This window comes from Trichoderma atroviride, chromosome 3, assembly GCF_020647795.1.
Source record: "Trichoderma atroviride chromosome 3, complete sequence".
NCBI lineage: Eukaryota > Fungi > Ascomycota > Sordariomycetes > Hypocreales > Hypocreaceae > Trichoderma > Trichoderma atroviride.
The window spans coordinates 3,029,909-3,047,147 of NC_089402.1; the positions used below are offsets into that span (position 1 = coordinate 3,029,909).

At 47.8% G+C, this 17,239-nt stretch overlaps 12 protein-coding genes across 12 annotated transcripts; 6 read left to right on the forward strand and 6 right to left on the reverse strand.

Annotated features, from left to right (window-relative positions):
- The first annotated feature begins 5 nt into the window (after window positions 1–5).
- On the forward strand, window positions 6–430 carry TrAtP1_006252 (uncharacterized protein). Its single transcript, XM_066113039.1, has one exon. It carries the CDS (start codon window positions 52–54, stop codon window positions 325–327), a length of 276 nt encoding a protein of 91 aa, XP_065969125.1. The 5' UTR covers window positions 6–51; the 3' UTR covers window positions 328–430.
- Window positions 431–1,227: 797 nt separating this feature from the next.
- TrAtP1_006253 (uncharacterized protein) lies at window positions 1,228–1,452 on the forward strand (the record flags this gene model as incomplete). Its single annotated transcript, XM_014082880.2, has 1 exon — window positions 1,228–1,452. The coding sequence occupies one exon, from the start codon at window positions 1,228–1,230 to the stop codon at window positions 1,450–1,452; it is 225 nt and encodes a 74-aa protein (XP_013938355.2).
- Window positions 1,453–2,108: 656 nt separating this feature from the next.
- TrAtP1_006254 (uncharacterized protein) lies at window positions 2,109–2,546 on the reverse strand (the record flags this gene model as incomplete). The annotated part of the gene is made up of 1 exon (XM_066113040.1): window positions 2,109–2,546. One exon carries the CDS (start codon window positions 2,544–2,546, stop codon window positions 2,109–2,111), a length of 438 nt encoding a protein of 145 aa, XP_065969126.1.
- A 46-nt stretch (window positions 2,547–2,592) lies between these two features.
- On the reverse strand, window positions 2,593–3,695 carry TrAtP1_006255 (uncharacterized protein; the record flags this gene model as incomplete). The annotated part of the gene is made up of 2 exons (XM_014082881.2): window positions 2,593–3,119; window positions 3,173–3,695. The coding sequence occupies 2 exons, from the start codon at window positions 3,693–3,695 to the stop codon at window positions 2,593–2,595; spliced, it is 1,050 nt and encodes a 349-aa protein (XP_013938356.2).
- Window positions 3,696–4,137: 442 nt separating this feature from the next.
- On the forward strand, window positions 4,138–5,385 carry TrAtP1_006256 (uncharacterized protein; the record flags this gene model as incomplete). The annotated part of the gene is made up of 1 exon (XM_066113041.1): window positions 4,138–5,385. One exon carries the CDS (start codon window positions 4,138–4,140, stop codon window positions 5,383–5,385), a length of 1,248 nt encoding a protein of 415 aa, XP_065969127.1.
- A 785-nt stretch (window positions 5,386–6,170) lies between these two features.
- TrAtP1_006257 (uncharacterized protein) lies at window positions 6,171–7,181 on the forward strand (the record flags this gene model as incomplete). Its single annotated transcript, XM_014082883.2, has 1 exon — window positions 6,171–7,181. The coding sequence occupies one exon, from the start codon at window positions 6,171–6,173 to the stop codon at window positions 7,179–7,181; it is 1,011 nt and encodes a 336-aa protein (XP_013938358.2).
- A 991-nt stretch (window positions 7,182–8,172) lies between these two features.
- Window positions 8,173–9,135, reverse strand: TrAtP1_006258 (uncharacterized protein; the record flags this gene model as incomplete). Its single annotated transcript, XM_066113042.1, has 1 exon — window positions 8,173–9,135. The coding sequence occupies one exon, from the start codon at window positions 9,133–9,135 to the stop codon at window positions 8,173–8,175; it is 963 nt and encodes a 320-aa protein (XP_065969128.1).
- A 461-nt stretch (window positions 9,136–9,596) lies between these two features.
- On the forward strand, window positions 9,597–10,521 carry TrAtP1_006259 (uncharacterized protein). The gene has a single exon (XM_066113043.1). The coding sequence runs from the start codon at window positions 9,929–9,931 to the stop codon at window positions 10,364–10,366; it is 438 nt and encodes a 145-aa protein (XP_065969129.1). The 5' UTR covers window positions 9,597–9,928; the 3' UTR covers window positions 10,367–10,521.
- A 32-nt stretch (window positions 10,522–10,553) lies between these two features.
- On the reverse strand, window positions 10,554–11,004 carry TrAtP1_006260 (uncharacterized protein; the record flags this gene model as incomplete). The annotated part of the gene is made up of 2 exons (XM_066113044.1): window positions 10,554–10,700; window positions 10,996–11,004. 2 exons carry the CDS (start codon window positions 11,002–11,004, stop codon window positions 10,554–10,556), a joined length of 156 nt encoding a protein of 51 aa, XP_065969130.1.
- Window positions 11,005–12,840: 1,836 nt separating this feature from the next.
- TrAtP1_006261 (uncharacterized protein) lies at window positions 12,841–14,277 on the forward strand (the record flags this gene model as incomplete). Its single annotated transcript, XM_014082886.2, has 1 exon — window positions 12,841–14,277. The coding sequence occupies one exon, from the start codon at window positions 12,841–12,843 to the stop codon at window positions 14,275–14,277; it is 1,437 nt and encodes a 478-aa protein (XP_013938361.1).
- Window positions 14,278–14,490: 213 nt separating this feature from the next.
- TrAtP1_006262 (uncharacterized protein) lies at window positions 14,491–15,489 on the reverse strand. The gene is made up of 2 exons (XM_014082887.2): window positions 14,980–15,489; window positions 14,491–14,920 (listed from the first exon to the last, which is right to left on the reverse strand). The coding sequence occupies exons 1-2, from the start codon at window positions 15,331–15,333 to the stop codon at window positions 14,678–14,680; spliced, it is 597 nt and encodes a 198-aa protein (XP_013938362.2). The 5' UTR covers window positions 15,334–15,489; the 3' UTR covers window positions 14,491–14,677.
- Window positions 15,490–16,663: 1,174 nt separating this feature from the next.
- On the reverse strand, window positions 16,664–17,236 carry TrAtP1_006263 (uncharacterized protein; the record flags this gene model as incomplete). Its single annotated transcript, XM_014082888.2, has 1 exon — window positions 16,664–17,236. The coding sequence occupies one exon, from the start codon at window positions 17,234–17,236 to the stop codon at window positions 16,664–16,666; it is 573 nt and encodes a 190-aa protein (XP_013938363.1).
- Window positions 17,237–17,239: the final 3 nt, after the last annotated feature.

Below are 17,239 nucleotides of genomic sequence, written 5' to 3' on the forward strand. Positions count from 1 at the left end.
CCTGATACAGCTGCAAGGAGGCGGCAAGTACATGTACCCAGTGTTGATATCATGGAGCACCATCACCCACAACAAGAGCAGAGACGTGCCTGTCTGGTCTCAGAATTGCAGAGCAACGTAAAGCAGCCAGTCCGAGTACGAACCAGCAAATACATGAGAATAAAGAACTGGCGCCACCAGGTGCAGGGGTCACATTCACTGCGCTGCCTCTTTTATACGCTGAACATGGCTAGCCCTTGTTGTAAGACAGGAGCCTCTCTATTTGTGCATGCACCTCAGGTATTAGACATGGAGTCTTTCCTTTTCGGCCCCTCAACTGAATACTGAATACGTCGTTTTCGTTTTCGTTTCGCTTTTCACGCATCTTTTGCTGTTTCCCATAGATGTCCACGGTCAGTATTATCGATGTCTACAACATACAGGAAATTCCCTCTCCACCTCGGTCTTGACTACAGCGGTGCTCAGCTGATCCGCATCTCTCTCGTATGTACATGGACATGAACCAACGGAGCCGGCTCTACCGCACTGCCACCCGAGTAATGCGCTTAAGCTTTTGGGGCTGCCCGAGCTGACTCACCTCGCCTACCTTAGATAGAATACATGAGTAGATAAATTCATCATATCTGCTGCTTTGCTCTGACACATGCACGGTTCCAGAAACGGACAAAAGAGAATATTAATATGCTTTTCGGGCTTCTAGCGTTCAATCGGATCCATCGGAGGGCTTTTGAGGATCTGAGAGGCTGGTAGTCTGATTATATGCAAGTATTAGCTTGGTGCACTATAATCAGCCATCTACTAATGCTGCTGAGACGGTTGCCTGCTATGTTCAAGGTGTGTTGCCAGCTTTATAGGGCTGTCAATCGTAGATTGTTCATTTGCGTTTGCCTTGTATATCTTTTGTGTTATGCTTAAAAGGAAGTATCAATATTTTCCCGATAGCCACGTTACAGGTGTACTGCGTTTGTTGATCTTTGTGTAATGGCAGCCGTAAATTATCGCGACGCAGCTAATAGTGAGGAGTATCATTTAGCGTATCGTGGGGAGTTCTATAACAAGCGTGAGATAGCATTCCCATGTAACGTCACAAACCAGTAGGCTGATTCTAATTCAATAACATCTTCTGCTGAGCAAGTTCACCAAGAGAATAAAACAATCTCATTTTCATCACAATAATACATCCTCTTCAGCATTGCCGTCACTGCCTGCAAACCAGCTCTTACAACAATGTCCACTCCAAGCCCCATATTCCCCGCATCCCTGCTGTCTAGCGATGCCGCAGCAGCTCTCCCGGATGGCTACACGATCAGGCCGTTGGAAAAGGCAGATTATGCCAAGGGCTTTTTAGAATGCCTCCGAGATTTGACATGGATGGACAATGTCACCGAGCAGGAATTCAACGAGCGGTACGACGAGATGAGCGGGCCCCCCTTACTACTATCTCGTCATTGAAACAGCAGGTCGGATTGTAGGCACGGGTGCCGTGATTGTTGAGAAGAAGTTGTAAGTTTGTGCTGCAGATGCACAATCATAGAGCTTGCCTGTAACTAATTGATCATTAAGCATTCAAAATCGCACCACTGTCGGCCATATCGAGGAGATCTGCATCTCCAAAGACCAGCAGGGAAAGAAGCTGGGATTCCACATGCTCAACGCTCTAAACTCCGTGGCCAAGAACGTGGGATGCCGGAAAACGATTCTCAACTGCAGTGAGCACAACATCAAATTCTACGAAAAGTGCGGCTTCGAGGTTTCTAGTACCGAAATGAAGAGGGAGTTTAAGGAGTAAAGGGCCTTGACTAGATATCACTCTTCACTCAAGCAGCCAAGGGTCCATAGATAGAGAATGAATGTATAGCTCCTAAATAGACGAATCATTATGTATTCAACAGGCTCCTCTCTTCTGTTGTCAGTGTATGTACAAGTCTAGAAATTCCTGAGCGCATTACCAAGCGTCGCACTCCCCCCCTCAGCATAATTGTAAGGCCACTATCAACAATATTCAGAGTAAAATAGCCAGTAGAACAGAATTCTTCTTCATCAATGCTCAGCAGTAAACAGTAGGATCTGTAGCACCCCCTCTCGTAAATACTTATAGCCAAAGCCATTTACTGCCATAAACAAAGCTTGCCGCTGGCAGTGCCTCCAGCTACCCAGTTCTTGCTCGGGTGAAAATGGGCCACGGCCGGAACAGCAGAGATCCCATCTCCTCCCAGCTGAGCCAATTGGCTTCCGTCTGAAGCGTAAACATCGACAAATCGGTTCATGTTACCAATAGATAATTTCTGAATTCCGTCTTCTGGATTTTTTTGCCATTGCGGCTTCAAGATGGTGACCCATCTACCTGTCTGATTGTTATGCTTGACAGTGTGCGCGGGTACCATGTCGATGCTTTGGCCTGGCTTCCATTTCGAGGCTCCGGAGCAGTCGTAGATTTTGATGGTATCATCGTACGACGAAGTGGCAATGTGCCCGCCTGCACTCCACGACGCATGCGAGACTGATAGGCGTGATTCGTGCTCTCCGATTAAAGAAGGATGTTTCATATCCCCCTTACCATTCATCTTCCTCAAGTCCCATACCTTCATGGTTCTATCCAAGGATGCGGTGGCTAAAAGATATGGATGTAGGGGGGTGCATGGAGAATCCTCCAATTTTTTGATCAGAGAGTGTCCATAATTCTAGGCTGTCGGGTACTCTTGTATCGTATCGGCCAACAGAACCATCCAATGTTGATAAATACAGCATATTCGGTTCTGCCGCAGGAATCTCCAATGTGGAGATGGGCAACTCCTCGTACTTGCTCTCAGGAGCAAAGACTTGAATAGAGGTGCCTTTTTCCAAATCAAGTTTCCGTATGGAAGAGTCGTAGGATGACGAGTATATGGAATTTGCGTCTGCTTGTGAGAATGCAAACGAAGTAATGGTCCTAGCATGAACTTTGAAAGCTGATATAACGGGATCCGGCACATGTTCATCATCGTCATCTACCTCGGGTGCCGTCTGTGAACCGTCGAACACTCCCATGGCGCCTTCTTTATCTCCGGCAAATACAATGGGTTTATCCTCTGTCGGATGGAAGCTTAGTGCGTATATCCGTTGCGGGGTGATTTTAATATCTATAGACGGTTCGTTACTAATGATTCTGCGAGAAAAGCAATGTAAGACTTACCATTGGGTATCCAGTGCTCATATAGCTTCAAGCCGCTCATTTGCGATCGCAATTCCTTCAGATTGGCATCGGTAGTCTCTTTGATATCGTAATCCGAAAAGGTTCGCACGCCGGGCTGCGCTCCGCGAAAGATGCCCTTTAGGCCATCCATGCTGCTTGTATATTTCCGGCCGTCAACAACAATGTCTCCCAAATGCATATCCTCGCCGCTGCGCAGTCTCTTTGCTTTGCTCTCTGCGGCTTGATGCTCTGACTCCACCTCCAGCTTCCTCTTAAGCACATCATCGTCTGCCGTTACTCCGGCAAGACGGGAACTCATGCGGGTTCCTCGTCGAGGCTCTCGAAGCACAGGTTCTGCTCTCGTCCTCTTGCGCGGTGCAGATGGTTTGGATACAGGCTTGTCTGGTATAATGTTTTTTGCTGTAACCGAGATTTCGGACAGCAGGGCTTTGTTCGCAGCAATGTTTTCTAGGCGGCGGCGCTCGAATGCGCTGAGGCCGTCGCTTTCCTTCTTCGGAGCCATGGCTGGTACGACGTTGGACAATAATTCGAAATAAAAAGGGAAAATGCGGTATGGAATTGAGGTGTACAATTCGCAATTGTCTGGTATCCAAAAAAGAAAAGCTGGTGTTGCACCTGGTCCAGTCGCAGGAAGATGTGAATGGGTGCTGACGGCGGATTGAATCCGGAGCTGAATTGGGGAAATCGCGTGGCACCGCGTCGAGGCCGTTAATTGTCTGGCGCGAAGTCACGCGCATCAATTACCGACTAAATTAGGCGGCACTCCTAGAACCAAACCGCAGAGTCCCAGGTGCAGCTCACCGAGGATTAGCCGTGTAAAACACCTGGATGAGCATTCAGCGAGCTCCAGATTTTGAAAATTTCGGCATTGAAAGAATTGAGCATCGGCATTTGCAGTTCAGGGACTCTGCTGCATTCCACATCAGCCAGCAATGTCGTCAACCATGCTTCCGTTTTTATACCAGACTCGAACCCTTCAGCGGGCTGCCAAGGGCCCCCTTGTGGCGTTGACTTCTGCCCGTTTGATGCACTCTCCACGACGGCCCAAAAAGCTTAGAGATAACTCCATTCCGTTTCAATGGGATTCCAGAGAAGACCAAGAGCTGGAAGGCAGCAACTCAGAACAAGCCTCCACCATCACGCCTTCTGAGGCCCAGATCTTCAAGAAAATTTTCAGTGAAATCGCCGAAGGCAAAATGCCACCCGTCAAGAGTCGGCCCCCGGCTCAGCAGAATCTCACTGATGCACCCGCTATAAGCGGCGAGAGAGACAGCTCTGGCTCAGCCCGCGCACTGGCCGAAAAGGTTCGCATCTCTGAGTTTCGAGAGAAATTTCTGGGCCGATATCCCAGGTCGCTCCAAAACGCTGCTCAGGTCGCACTGGGTCTGTATGAGGTCAAGCCGAAGGACTCCGAGTCCGGAGAGAAGGCTCAGATGATTGAGCTGGACGGCGCTGATGAGGCTACATGGGCTGAGCGCACAGAGCGTGAGCTTGCCAGAAGCCAGGAGTGCGAGAGGGTAGAATCTCTGATGAAGCAATGCAAGACTGATGCAGAGCTGTGGAGCGTCATGGAGAAGGAGGTTTTCTCGTTGCCCGAAAAGCTGCATATTGCACAGACAAAGCGAGCCGCAAAGGGCAAAAAGAAGGCTCGGCAGTCGAGTGCACTTGTAGAAGATGCCGAGGCGAGTCTGTACCAAGAGCAGTCAGCACTGGAAATGGCCTCGCAAGATGAAGAACGAGTGATGGATATTCACGGACCGCTATACTCTCGATTCCTCAGCACGGCCTTGGACCTCTTCAACTCGGCCTTTGCTCGACCTTCTCCGTACATATTCCAGATCCTCCCCCGCATCAAGGAACTCGGCTTACCGTCCTTTGTCCTTGGCGTCTCGACACCGTTTTATTCCAAGCTGGCCGAGATCCACTGGCAGCGCTTCGGGGATGCCAACTCTGCGCTTGACATGCTGGAGGAGATGAATTCTGCAGGCCTATTTGCGAACAAAGAGGCGAATGGCCTTCTCTCGCAGCTGCGCAACCACCTGCACGCCTGCACATGGGGCGGCCAAGGCCCTTTTGTGATGGCAATGATGGAGTCTTCTGAGTTTGGCAACGCATTGATTCAGAGGATCGAATTTATAGAAAAGATGATTGAGCAGTCGTCACATGACCGGTTGAGGGACCCTTCTTTTTGATGGACTTTGAAGTTTGCAGCAGCAAAGACAATCTCTTTCTGTATGACTTTTTCTCTCTTAATTTTCCTAGAGTGTGATTTTAATGCTCGGTGCGCCCCCAACACTCATCAGAGCGAATTGCAGCCGGAGCTGGCTGAATGCGCCGTAAAAGACCATCTCAGCCTGTATCAACATCAACTCATGAATTTATGACTACTCAGCGCTTTCGTTCTTGCGCACAATATTTGTGCAATATCCGCATACAGATAGACAAAACCATCTTCTCTCTTACCAGATTCGGCTATAAGCGCACGCATGTCTTGGAACTATTGTGCAGCTGCAGTAATACCGCCTCGCCTATGCGTGATAACACATACATGCGGCATGCATGTTTCAGTCGAGTGTCTTCCCATGCCAGGTGGGATGCCGTGATTGGGTTAATGCAACGGTGGGCAACGGAACTCTTGCCCGGCTGCTTCAGCTGGACTGCTCCTCGCCATCTTCGCACTGTGCCTGGTGTTGCTGGCGTCCGGCTCCTGCATGAGATGCATGCAATCACACCATGTCAGGCACTTTGAATGCAGTTTGGGACAGATCTGGTCGGATGTTTGCTTTTGTATATCCCGCAATCTCGATGAGATGCTGTTTCTAGCATAGATAAATAAGTCATCTCACCTAGCACTTGCGCTAAATCTGGTACATCTCTCGCCACTTATAAGTCATTATACCATTCAGTCGGATATCTCTACCAGAGTGTCACAACATCAAAAAGCTACTTGCAACAGCCAAGAAAACAAATGCTCAACATGGCTACGTATAAGCAAGAAGATTGTGTCGGTCGTTCCTCGCTCTACCCAAGACTACACCTGTTGCAGATGCCGTTGGAAGTTCGCTTCAAAATCTTCCATGAGCTATGGGAAGATCGCGACTTTGACCTCCTCATGGTTATTAAAGACTACGAAGATAGACACAATGACGACAATCCTATTACTCTCGCCTCTATTGCCTTTGTACACTTCTCCAAGCGGCCAAACACGCACTGGCCGAACGACAAGATACCGTGGGACAGGTACGCTCCCTGCCTTGTCAAAACCGAGGTTCTCTGGTTCAATAGGCGGATACACGGCGGAACTCGCAGCAATAAGAATTACTTTAATGTTTTCAACTTGATGATATCCTGCAAGCAGCTGTGGGAAGAAGGGAGTCTTGGGTATTGGCGCCACAAACAGCTACAACTTTCCAGAGAGTTTGGAGAAATCCCATTGGGTGACGAGGAAGAGTGGTCCATGACCCAATGCACAAATAGTAAACTCTTGGGCGGCGTCATTGGCGAGAGCGTTCGAAATTTGACGCTGAGGTTCGACGACAAGGTGTTGAACTGCCGTGTAACCCGTTGCGATACTTTACCCGGCATAAGGAACTGCAAACGCCATGCGGACGAAACTTTCCTGCCAAAGCTTCGATGGGCTCGAGATACCATCATGAAGGCTCTCAGGCTCTTTACCAACGTCACAAGCCTGGTGTTACTCATTGAGAACAACCGCATATACGACTTGTACAATAACATTGGAGTCTTTGGTGAAATCATGGAGTTTATTAAAGAGGAGAGGCCCATGATCAAAGCGATACGGGTTAAAGGCGGGCAATGTGCGGATCTCGTCAAGCTGTGGAATCTTGAGCTCGATGCCTCTGTATCGGGGACGACATGGTCTATGAATCCATGCGTTCCCACTTGTCAATCGAAGAAATACAGTGATTATACAGATCAATTCGATACGACGCCGCGAGAAGTTGACTTGCGTCTGGACTTTTCTTGAACAAGTTGACTCTGCGGTGGAGGCATTACTTTCACTTTTGTTATTATAAAATCATTAATTACTAAAGAAACTTTTATTTTTAATTTCCAATATGCTATATCATTATTTAAGAAATGTCGCATCATTCCATTTCCATTATTCACGGTAGAATTCCAGCTATTCATACCTAGGTAGGTAGCTTTGCCAACCGTAAGTTTCTTTATAAACGCAATTTTGTCCAGCAACACATTGCTAATGCATTCTTAAAATAGATGGCTAGTTACCAACAAGAAACGACCCAAGTGCCCAACCTTATCCCGGCCAAGAATGGTATCAGCGTACTAGTTGCGGTCCCCCTGGGAGGAGGGATGAGAGGAAAGGCGGTCTTGGTATGTTTCTTGTTTTTACTCTCTGCCTCATCTTGTGTCACAACTGATGTTCGCTGGGGACGCCAACAAATCGAAGAAGCCCAAGCCCAAGAAGAACGGCATCTCTTTCATTCGTTCATGATTCATTCATCATCCATTTCACATTGATCCATAGACCCAAACCTAGTGCAAGGGGGCTGCGCAGCGTTTGTCCGTGCTGGTCTGCCTGCGCCAACTTCTATGGATGCTCTCCTTGCTTGCAGCGCTGCTCTGTATTCTGATGGTGCAACTACCTCTTCTACTGGCCTCTCTGCTCCATCTACTAGCCCGACTCCTCCAACTGCAACTGATGTACAGATGGGTGACGACATCGTCTTGGTGACTAAGTATAGGCAGCGGCCCATGCCGGTCTTCCTCCCAATACTTTAATCAATCTTGTCGTTCCTCTTCCTCCTTCTGGTGCCTCTACCACTCCTTCTGCCCCCTACCACTGACGTAGCGATGGACGATGGATCCCAAGCAGCTTCGAGCAACATTCGCCCTCTATGTTTCAATGTGATTCAATAGTGCTGTTGGCCTTGTATTAATTCGCGTTAGCTGAAAACCATATCTATTTAGTCTTCTTCTTCCTAAAACGCCATGCCCTAGGAGAACGTCCATTTTTTCCATCTTTCGTCTTGATACAATTGGCGCAAGACAGTAGCAGTGTTTATCACCTCGGCAAATGCATTCAAGCTTTCGACATGAACTCGATGGACCATGTCAGCATCGACACCTCCTTTACCAAAACATCTTGTTCCGTCACCAATCAAGATGATCCTCGCCATATCTACAGCGTAGTCAACCAGATCTTCTTGACTGACTTCTTGGTTGCCGCCGAAAACGTGCTTCTTCTGCCCATATACCCCGGCCCCATCCGTATGCAGCCATCTGAAGGTATGTTCAATATAGCCCGGCCCTCCCCATCTCCCATCCATGGCTAGATCATAAGCTGAACGAACGGTGGTGCTAACAGCGTGGTCTGTTGAGATTCCAGCGACGAGCAGCGTTCTTATGTTTCTCTTTTTCAACAAGGATTCCAGAGGCGTGTTGCTGAAGACGTTGGGCCCGCGGCAAGTTATTATGACTTCATTAGATGGTGAGCGGGAAGAGTTGGCTGACTCAAGCGAAGCAGTAGGCTCAGATGCTTGGGTGGATTCAGACGAAACAACAGAGTCAGAAGAAGCAGTAGGGCCAGACAGACTAGAGGCCTCATCAGGGATCGAGCATTCTAGAAAGTCCATGCCCTTCTTCTCTTCGCCATTCACGCCGTAAGGACCGGTCTTTCCAGGGTATAATGGAGAGTTGACCCATATTGGCTTGAGCTGGGCGTGGATAATGAGAGGCAGTTCGTCCTCGGGCGTAGTCTCGGAATAACTGCGAAACTTGGCAATGAGACTGGAAACGTTCTTCTCGTAATCGGGGTTGGAAGCACCGTCGCCCCATGAAGGATCGCGATATCCGTATTGGCTATTTATGACGAGAAGCGCCGTGGACCTCCATGCTGGGATAGGCGGGCAATAGCCACCGGGCCAGGAATATTGCATCACCGAAGGTTGGCGCAGCATTCTGTTTGCGAGTATCTGGGGTAAATGTCAATTGAAATCTTGAACAGCCCCGCTTGATGAGATACGGTCCCTGTAACCGCTAATTGCTCGACCCTCAGCCCTACGTGTGGATAAGCGATGCGCTGAAGTGCAAACTCATAATGGCGGTTCAGCGCCTATTCTACAGGGAGCTGCCTGCTACGAGTATTACAGGCAAGCCTCAAACTCCAGCTCCTAGCAATACTTGATTCTCATCGTGCCTCATTGCTTCAATCCAAATCCTCTCTCAACTAAAACACCTTCAGACCCTTTAGACCATTCTAGTGCTAGCATCGCCATGCTAAATTAATTAATCCATTGTGGATGCCAAGTGGGCACCAGATCTGCCTTGCCTAGCGCCATCTTCAAGTCTCGCATCTCTAAAGCTATAAAGCCAGCACCCGTTCCCAGCTGGCAACCCCCTGATACTGTTTTTCTTCTCTTCAACTCCAGCCAGCTGTTATTAATCGAAATAATTCCTTCCATTGCCAACAACTGGGACGCCAGCTGCAGAGGTGGTCGAACGGATCGAACGAACCCAGGTCAGTTTGCATGGACAGGCCGCACCCGGGATAGGTAGCAAAGGTCGTGCAAGAGCGCCTGGGGTTCGAGCCACCACCCTGCATTTTTTGCCTTTTCTTTTTCTTGCATAGGCGCAGGCGGTTTGCCTATTGCCGTGGCAGGACGCGTCCAGCATTATAAAACCGTGCACAAGCAGATGGCATGTAAATCGTTTAGATTACGACGATTCTGGCACTGCTAGGCCTTGGGCAAAATGAAGGCTTGGAAGATGTACCCAGTAGATACAAACAGTGCCCTTATTTGCATTGTGCAAAGGGTGCAAAGGCTCTTTTATTTATGGGTTATCTTCATAATATGTTTCATAGATATCATACTGCGCCGCTCCACAATTGGAGCGTATATAGATTCTCTCTCTCTCTCCCCCTTTTTTTTTCCTTCTTTTTTATTGACAATGCATACCCAAAAGCTTGTCACGGATTTCTTCACTATTCGAGTCACTGCTAACTCGTCTATCGATGAAGAAACCGCCGCAGTCCTGTCTCTTATCTCCGCAGACGGTGGCATCAACTCCCAAGAGTCGGAGCGTCGCCTGAAAGGCAGGACCTCAAAGTCCCAAGAGGCTTCGATCCGCGCGAATAGTGCAAAGGTAGTGACCAGATCGGCGCCGGTTAATATCACGTCACCAAGTTGATCTGGCTGAGAAGGTCTTTCTCGGCCTCTGGTGATGAGTCGAGGAGAGCACTTCGTTCGGAGAATGTAGTGGCTGACTCCATGAGCAAGTCGATTTTGTGCTGCCCCAAATCTTCGCCAAAGACTCTGTCTGACGAAATAGATCCATGTACAAAGACACTGCGCTCGGATAGCGTGATCGCCAGCTCCTAAACTGACCCAGCTCTGTCTTCCGCATCCTCCCATCTAGAGAGCCTCAGGTCCGAGGGGTCGTCTTTGACTCCGCGGTTGAGTCTGGCCATACTCCTCTCAGTTGCGTTTCCGAAGACAGAGCCAAACCAAGAGAACCATTCGGTCTGAGACGCATTTTGTCGATTCTGTGAGTCAGTCGACAATGCGCTCTATAAAAAAAAGGCAGATGACTATGAAAGTGAGCTGGAGCGAGATTATTCGATTTCGTTTTTTTTTTTTTTCATTCTGGCCCACTGACGCTAATAGATATCATCTTCTTCCGCTGGCTTTTGGACGATTTTTTCTTCTGTATGTGATCCCATCATCTCGATTCCTTCTGCTCTAATTAGCTGAAGGAGTCTGCAACAGCGTGGTGCCGCCCTTTTCATGAACACCGGAAGTTCCACCAAAGCGCATTACTGTCCACATCGTGAAGAACAAAATAAAATGTGTTGCTGGCTTTGCGCCCCCGGCCCTTCTCTTCCTCCGTTATGCCCCTCCTACGTCTGCCTCTGGGTAGGCTACAGGTGTGGAGATGGGTGGTTCCGGAAAGAGAGGAGTGAAGGAAAAGGAAAAGGAAAAGAGCGATATTCTCATCGATTAATCTGATGAAGAGAATGATAAGCCCGTTATCGGAGCTTGAAGCCTAAGGAGAAGGAAGAGAAAGGTAGTTGGTTATTTAGCTAATTCGGCGGTAGATTATTAGACAGATGTGCGATTAGAGGTGGTTGCATCGTAGTAGCATAAGTTACTTTAAGTAATCACTTTCTTCTAGCCTTTGCTATAGGTTAATAAATAGTAGAAATAGTAAATATAGTAAATATAGTAAATATAGTAAATATAGTAGATGTAGTAGATGTAGTAGATGTAGTAGATGTAGTAGATGTAGTAGATGTAGTAGATGTAGTAGATGTAGTAGATGTCGTAGAATATATTATATTGTATTACCTTGATAACTGCTATGATATATCATGTATTTATCCTTGTATCTAATCTTATGTTATAGTCTTATAAACCTGTCGGCCCCAACTGAACAAACACAAATCCAGTTATAAACCGTTTGGTCTTCGCGCCATAAAGTCTAACGAAATGGGATCGTCCGTCTACAGTATTCACAACGGGGTTTCGCTAAATGGCTTCGCGGATGTTCTGAGGCAAAATGATAAACGAGTTCCCAGAATTCTATCTGGATTATAATGTAATCAGTCGAAGAATATATTTGTCGCCGTCGCCGATTGCAATCACATGTACGCGACATGTTGAAAATCAGCGGCGATAATACATACTCGACTAGGCGGTTGACATGATTGAGGACCTGTCGCTATAGCTCTGGAAAGAGAGAATACGTGCACATTGTCTCCCTCTTCTCTCTCTCTATGTTATATTTTTCTTTCTCTCTTTTATTTTTCTCATTCTCCTCTTTGGGCTCACCAGCATCCATGGCCTGGGACCAATAGCTGACCTTGAACCCTCCCGTAAGTACTAGTATACGGCAATCAGGTGTGTGTTGCCTTTTTAGAGCTGCTTTTCTTTTTCTTCCTTTTCCGTTTCCCCCTTTTCTATTTTTCTTGTGTGTGTGTTTCTATCTTTGTTTCCTTTTTCTTCAATCAAGACAATGTATACAACGGCGGGTTGCCAAGCGCTGGCCGTCAAACGACCGAGACCAACCAGATGGTGCATTATTCTAATCGCCTTCAATATTCTCTATTGTTAAAACCGTCGTGCAGATGTACACCTCAAGAGTGCATTGCCTTGGAGCGACGAACGACACAACTTCGCCCATAGAGGTCATTTAATAAACTCTAGCCACTGTTTAGCCTGGTTGTCAAAATTTTATTGTAATTAAAAACGCAATGTGTGATTGACCCAAACTCTGGAATAGCGTGTGCAGAACCATGTTCGCTAGTAAAAATCCATTGATGCATGTCTAGCCGCTCAAATCGGAAGGCGATGAACGTCACTTCGCCCCCCCCTCGCTTTGCCTAAATAAGTCGCCTCGGCTTTTTCACAAGTCTTTGCAAGGATAACTTTGCGAGCATGTGTTTTCAATGGTACTCTTTGTGTTGCATTGCAGCAATTGCAGCAATGCGATGGATTTGCTAGCATCACCCATTGTCGGCCCAATGATACTAGCGTCTTATACGGGATATAAAAACGAGCCCTCTGGAGGTCAACAACAACAACAACAATGGATTTTCTGTCGCACAACTTGCATCATTCTTTATATGCGCTGTAATAACAGCGGCATTTTGCTATCTAGTAGCCATGCGAACAGTTGTCTTCTCTTCTCTGACCCTTGCTCTGTTGTCCCAGAGAGCCAGGGCCAACACAACGCTCTCACTCGACCCGTCAACAACCTGGGGAACCTGGGAAGGCTGGGGCGTGTCTCTTGCTTGGTGGGCAAAAGCTTTTGGAAATCGAGATGACTTGGCCACTGTCTTCTTCAGTCTGAATAGCCAAACCATCGATGGTCAAACTCTGCCGGGCCTGGGCTTCAACATCGCTCGTTACAACGCAGGAGCATGCAGCAACAATACCTATGATGGCGACAGCATGGTTGTTTCATCGAATATTAAGCCTTCTCGGCAGATGGATAGTTTCTGGCTTGATTGGGGCAGTTCCGACCCCACGTCGTCGAGTTGGAACTGGGACGCCGACGCCAACCAACGCGCGATGCTTCAGAAAGCCAAAGCAAACGGCGCAAACATATTCGAGCTATTTTCTAATTCTTCGCCTTGGTTCTTCTGTTTGAACCATGATCCAACAGGAAACAGTATTTTGAATAACCTACAATCGTGGAATTATGTTAATCATACCGTGTATCTTGCCAACGTTGCTCAGCATGCCAGCCAGAACTGGGGGATTACGTTTCAGTCAGTCGAGGCCTTCAATGAGCCTACTTCACCCTGGGGACCTTCTGGGACTCAAGAGGGTTGTCATTTTGATATATCAACCATGGCTACAATCATCCCATACCTCAAAACTTCACTCTCTGAAAGAGGTTTATCATCCTTCATTGCTGCCTCAGATGAGTCGTGGTATGACTTGGCTATCACGACCTGGATTGGCCTGGGCAGCTCTGTGCAAAGTCAAGTTACGCGAGTCAATGTTCATGGTTATCAATATGGTGGCGGTCGACGTGATGTTCTCTGGACCCTTGCGAACGCAGCTAAGAAGAGACTGTGGCTATCGGAATATGCCGAATCGGACGGAAGCGGTGCTCAATTGTTTTCAAACCTGCTCCTCGACCTTGTCTGGCTCCATCCTACTGCCTGGGTATACTGGCAAGCCATTGATATACCGGGCTGGGGACTCATCACAGGCGACAATGACCAGTTGACACTTTCAGGAGCAAGCACCAAATACTTTGTGCTTGCACAATTTACTCGTCACATCAGGCCCGGTATGCAGATTTTGACAACGTTGGATGGCAACACGGCCGCAGCGTACGATGCTAGTTCTCAGAAACTCGTAATTGTGGCTGGAAACTGGAATACTACTCAAACCATCACCTTCAACCTTAATTCAGCCAAAACTCCTGGAATTAATGGATCAACAGTTCCTCGATGGAGTACTCAAACAGGAGGGGGAGATCAGTATAAGAGCTATTCAGATATACAGATCAACAACGGACAGTTTTCTGTGCCTTTCTCTGTTGGGCAGGTGCAGACGTTTGAGATCAGCGGCGTTGTATTAAACTAGTGAGATAGATTGAATTGAAACTCGTTGTCTATCAGCATTTCGTGGTTCCAAAGAGAGTTGCAATGCGGTGCTCTCATAGTTAATTATACAATGTGAAGCGCAGCAAATAAAACCAGTGCGAATTGTAAATATGGCACAGTGCACTTACAACCCGAAAGTGCGAGCCGAGTGTTGGGAAACAGAAAATGAACTAGGAATCTCAATGAGAAAAAATTGAGCTAAGAGTAATTGTATATTAGAACGGAAATGTAAAACTAGAACTAATGGGTATCCATGCATGCATCTACACATCCGTCTCCAGAGTGGGCATGCCAGTCATCAACCACTACCATTAACCTTGACCAAATTCACAAATAATTCTCCCCTGCTGTTGAAAACCTTTTCAGTAAAAGATTAAGTCTTAGTTAGCTCCGGGATAGGCCATGCCCTCATTTTTCTGGTACTGCTCAGAGTTGACATTGTTGAGGAGAGCCTCGCGATGTGCTGACTCCTTGTCAAGCTGGATGAGGTTGCAGCAAGCACAGCAGTAAGACTTTGCCATATCTTCAAGACATGTACCCTCTAAATTGTATTTTCCTCTGATCGATTGGCGTTGCATGCTTGCAAGGATACAGTGTAGACCGGGTACGCAGAACAGGAGGCACTTGATGTAGCTAGTTAGTCGAGGTTGCTCATACTTTCAACACTTGACATAAGACATACCGAGGTGTTCACTGGCTCGTAGCCTTCCAACGTGCCGCTCTTATGAATACGATGATGCGTTTTACCAAATGTCAAACAAGGAACCCAGCATGTGATGAGACATGTGTCAATTGGTGAGAAGCAATCGAAGAGAGACGTGCTCCATTTCCCAGCGCCAGCTGGAGATTTGGAGTTGATGTGCTCGCCAGGCCGAGACAAGACATCGTTGAAATGATCCTTCCAGTGATTCACATCAGCATCGCTAATGGGACTGGAGTGAGCGGGCGCGGAAGATTGAACAGGAGCCTGGACTGGGGCTGGGGCTGGGGCGGGAGCTGCATCAGGAGCAGCGACAGTCTCAGTAGGCGCAGACATGTTTATGGTGAGTTGGGTATCAATTAAAGGAGGTTTATCAAATGGAGTAAAAGAGTGACAAGAGGTGAATAAGAACGAGTTCTGAGTGTGTTATTAGAGAACGTGTGGTGGTGGGTGTCAGGACAAGAAGTCGAGCCAACGCCGGCACTGAGGACATCTGCCGCCTAATATATACTATCTTGAGATGCATGTAAACGACTACCTGCTCTAGCTCCAAGCCAAACAACCCTTTCATTTTACAAATTGGAGAGTCCATCCCAAGGCAGACCGACAAGCTTTCGTGCCCAGGGGTCTAGGGGTACCAGTCACAGGTCAGCCCATGAAGCTGTCAGTGGCTGTCAGGTTTGCTTTTGATAGGAATAAGCCTAGATCCACGCGCGAGGGTCCAAGCATGGCGATTGGCTCTTGTCAGAGGACTCGCTCAAGCATATTCCGTCTAGCGCTGGGACGAGTCTGTGTTGGCTTGTAAGCTAATTTCAGCCGCATCTGATGTGTATTAGATAAAGGCCTGAAGCGATGAGCAGCTTTGCCCAAACAATCCTTGGTGTAACGCCATTTATTGCGAAACCAGGCTGTACAAAGTCAAATTACGAGATAAAAAGTCATCCAAGTAAATACATTGAAGTCTAAAAAAAGATCACGGTAGTGATCTGGCAGCGAAATAGAAGAGCAGCAGAGGTCTCAAGGCTCGGCTCGAGCGGATAACAGTCTCTGCAAGCAGATGGTGATATGTTACATCAGTCATAGAGCAGGCTTGCATACAAATAGTAAGTCGGAACCGACCAAAACGCGTCCTGTCGTGTCTCTCCACCATTCAATCGCCTATCAAAACTCTGCCCGCTATCGCGAAAGCTGAACACCCAAACAGATGCTCGCTCAATGACACGGGCTGCAGCTACTGCATGAATCATACTATTTCCCCTCGTACTAACGGCATTTGACCCTGTTGCCAGGTTGATGTAGTCTGGGTCACTTGTCTTGTTTGCTTTTTACTGGGTAAATTGACTCGAACGGCGCCACCGCTGGGCATGAAGGATGAAAGCTGCATTGTGGAAATTGCATTGAAGCCATCAAGGATAGGCTCCCACGCGAAGGCCAGTTTACAGAGGAGCTATCCCAAGATCCCTGCAAAAGTGGCTTCAGCCCAACGTTGATATTTTTAGCGATTGCCGGCTCAGGGCATTGAGCTGTACCGATGCCAAAGTCTCGACCGGGACGTATAGACAGTGCGGCATCGCTCATCAACGGCGTCTCATGACTTGGATGCAAAGACGGTAGCAAGTTCCACAGTAAATGAATTGCGACTATTGCTGCAGCTGTGGCTTTCGAGCTACAAGACCCCTGCTTTCTTAAGCGCCTCCGCTACCTCCGTGTTTAGATCTGCCGCGCCCATCCACTTCTTCTTCTTTTGCCGTATATTCCAGACGTCTTTCTCTGTCAGAAGAATCTCGGGATATTGTTTCTTCATCAGTTCAATGATCGCCCTTGCCGAGAGTTTTGTCTTTTCTAGGAGCACCTCGATGTTGTGTCTCTGCTCCTCAGTCAAGGCAGCGCGCCGGTGAATAGGAAAGTTAACCGCAAGATTAGGGGCGTGGTTATGATCTGGACACAGAATTCCTGGCACCCACTGATCTCCGGTGTCCTTCCTCTGCACAATCTTCATCTTGAAGGGGCAGCCTGTGCGTTTTGTTCTTGATTTCCGCAGCCCGGCTGCCTGTGACTTGTACTCGCCATTCCCACATACGCACGCAATATCGTAACGGCGCGGTAGGTTGTTTTCATATGACGAGGGGCGTTTCTTCACAATGGCATAACCTTCTTCTCGTGCATGATCTTGGAGAGTTTGAAAAGCTTCATCTGCTGATGCAAAAAGCTTATCTGTCGGAGGAGGCTGGAGCGGCATGTT